This window comes from Microtus ochrogaster, unplaced genomic scaffold, assembly GCF_000317375.1.
Source record: "Microtus ochrogaster isolate Prairie Vole_2 unplaced genomic scaffold, MicOch1.0 UNK124, whole genome shotgun sequence".
Lineage (NCBI taxonomy): Eukaryota > Metazoa > Chordata > Mammalia > Rodentia > Cricetidae > Microtus > Microtus ochrogaster.
The window spans coordinates 245,978-248,683 of NW_004949222.1; the positions used below are offsets into that span (position 1 = coordinate 245,978).

Below are 2,706 nucleotides of genomic sequence, written 5' to 3' on the forward strand. Positions count from 1 at the left end.
TGTGTGTGTATGCATGTGTGAATGTGTGTGTATGCATGTGTGAATGTGTGTGTATGCATGTGTGAATGTGTGTGTGTATGCACGTGTGAATGTGTGTGTCTGTGTGCTCGTGTGTGTACAGTGTGTACAGTGTGGCAGTGCAGTGCAGGAGTCCCATGGTGCGTATGTGAAGGTCAGAGGAGGACATGCTTGTACAGCCTGTTTTCTCTGTCCACCTTTATATGAGTTCTGGGGATTGACCCAGAACTTTCTCTCTGTCACACACACTCACCGACTCCGGGTTCTTAACAAAGACCTTGGTACTCCCCATCTGGTACTGATCTGGCTCCATGTTCACAGCACGAAGCAGGTGCTGGACTCCCTGGCGTTCATCTCCACGCCACCGTGGCCATGTCTCAGGGGTCAGAATGGCATACCTGCAGGCAGGAGACATGAGGGTGTGGGGGATTTGGAGCAGACCTGAGGTTGGCCATTTTAATAGGTGAGGTAATTAAGGCAAGGAAGATGGGTGCGTCACCTCTGCAGGAACTTGGAGAACTGCCGACGGTAGGCAAAGCCTGCCCTGCGCACCCGGATGTTTTCTCGTAGGCCCAGGTACTCCACCTGGTGCTTCACCCTGTGGGAGGGAGGTAGCCTGAGTTCCAGAGAGTGGAGCTGCCCAAAGCAGACCAAGGGGATGGGGCCTGGGTTTGTGGTAGGGGCATCTCATGGATCGGTCGGTCAGTCTGTCTGTCTGTCTATTCTATCTATCTATCTATCTATCTATCTATCTATCTATCTATCTATCTATCTATCTATCTATCTGCTATGTATTTCTCTATCAATATACGTTATCTATTTTTTATTACCTATCTATACCTGTCATCTGCCTATCTATGGCCTATCTATTGTCTACATATCTGACTGTCTATCTATATGTCTGTTTGTCTGTCTGTGGCTAGTGTTGCTCTGTGCAGCCTAGGTTTCCCTTGAATATGAGATCCTCTAGCTTCTACCTCCCAAGGCTGAGAAAAGAATACATGAGCCACCACGTGAAGCTTGGGCATGGTTTAGACAGTGTCTCAGCTCAATCTGGGAACCAAATCTTGGACTGAGACCTGAGGGGTAGGTCTGGGCTCATCTTGGGGGTTGGTTCTAGAATCAGTTCTGGAGTTTAGGTCTGAGAAATTGGGTTTGGATTCTCTTACAGTCTGTCTGGGGTTACCTGGGGATTGGTGGGGGTGCCTCCATCAGTTCTATCTATAACTCTGGGGCCATAGAGGTTTTACATTCTTAAAGTTTATTTTTATTGGTGTGTGTGTGCGCACGCACATGTGTGTGCATGTCACAGGTCACAGTATGCATGTGGCCATCAGAGAAGAACTTGCAGGTGTTGATTCATCCCTTCCATTGTGTGGAGCCCAGGATTGAATCCAGATCATCAGGTTTGGCAGCAAACACTTTCACCTGCTGTGTGTCTCACTGACCCCCTAGAGGATTCTAAGGTGGTCTTAGAGTGAGGGGTCCTAAAGTTGGTGCTTTGTCTGTGGGTCAGGGTAGCTGCTCCAAAGCATGCCTAGATTTGGTACCAGCTGCAAAGGAGGGGTCAGTTCACCTGCTCTCCTCCCAGTCCCGGGGCCGCTTGGTCTCATTGGGTTTGATGCAGCGGATATAGTGGGGTGTGCACTTCTTCAGCGTGGACACCAGGTCATTGGCTTGTTTCTGAGGCAGAGGGAAAGGCAGAAGTCAGGAAGGCTTGAGGATAGGCCCCCTGGCTCTTCCTGTTGAAGAAACAACTCATCCAAGAGCGGGGAGGCTGAGCGGGCAGGCCACAGTGTGCACACCGCCCTAAGTTCCCACCATGAGGCTGATATTGTGCACCTACCCAGTTATTAAATTCCAAACTCAGAGTTCTAGTGTCTGCCACACTTACCACATAGCTTAAGACATAATAAGGGTTTAGGAGATGCTTGATGACTGAGTAATAGAAAAACCAGAACAACTCACTGCCCAGACTTTCTGCTTGTCTTCAAGGAGACAGCTACTTTGGAAATAAAGAATTTGCAGGTGGGGTGGGGTGGACAGGTCAGCCTTGGGTTTCGGAGTAATTAGTCATCAGGAGAAAGCTGTGGGGCCAAGTGATGACTAGGGGAGGTGAGATGAGGTATTCAGGTTCAAACTCTACTGTGTGACCCATGGCTGCCCCTTTTTGATCCGTGGCATCTCCACCAGCATGTATGTGTGTATGTGTGAGGGTCCTGCATCTGCTATCATCCCAAAGTCCTCAACAAACAGTTGCGAACGCAGGCTTTCGGTGGGGCCACAGGGTCTCTGCAGCGTTATTCACCCTCAGCAGAAGGTGGACCCAGCCCTTCTGCACGGTGAATGTGTGGTAATCCACACAGCAGGATCTTATTCAGGAAGGGCTAGCCAGGTGGTGGTGCATGCGCCTTTAATCCTAGCACTTGGGAGCCAGAGGCAGGTGAATATCTGTGAGTTCCAGACCAGCCTGGCCTACAGAGTGAGTTCCATGACAGCAAAGGTTGTTACACAGAGAAACCCTGTCTCAAAAAAACTAAACAAAGAAGAAGGAGGAGGAGAAGGAGGGGGAAGAGGAAGAAGAAGGAGGAGGAGGAGGAAGAAGAGGAGGAGGAAGAAGAAGAAGGAAAAAGAAGAAGAAGAAGAAGAAGAAGAAGAAGAGGAGGAGGAGGAGGAGGAGGAGGAGGA

At 49.7% G+C, this 2,706-nt stretch overlaps 1 protein-coding gene across 1 annotated transcript in view; it reads right to left on the minus strand.

Moving 5' to 3' along the window:
• Nucleotides 1-2,706, minus strand: part of LOC101980514 (A disintegrin and metalloproteinase with thrombospondin motifs 10) — an 89,098-nt gene that overhangs the window by 17,998 nt on the left and 68,394 nt on the right. The window contains exons 39-41 of the mRNA XM_026778300.1: nt 1,595-1,701; nt 518-616; nt 272-416 (exon numbers count right to left, since the gene is read on the minus strand). Coding sequence (XP_026634101.1) covers nt 272-416; nt 518-616; nt 1,595-1,701 — 351 coding nt within the window. The remainder of the gene's footprint in view (nt 1-271; nt 417-517; nt 617-1,594; nt 1,702-2,706) is intronic.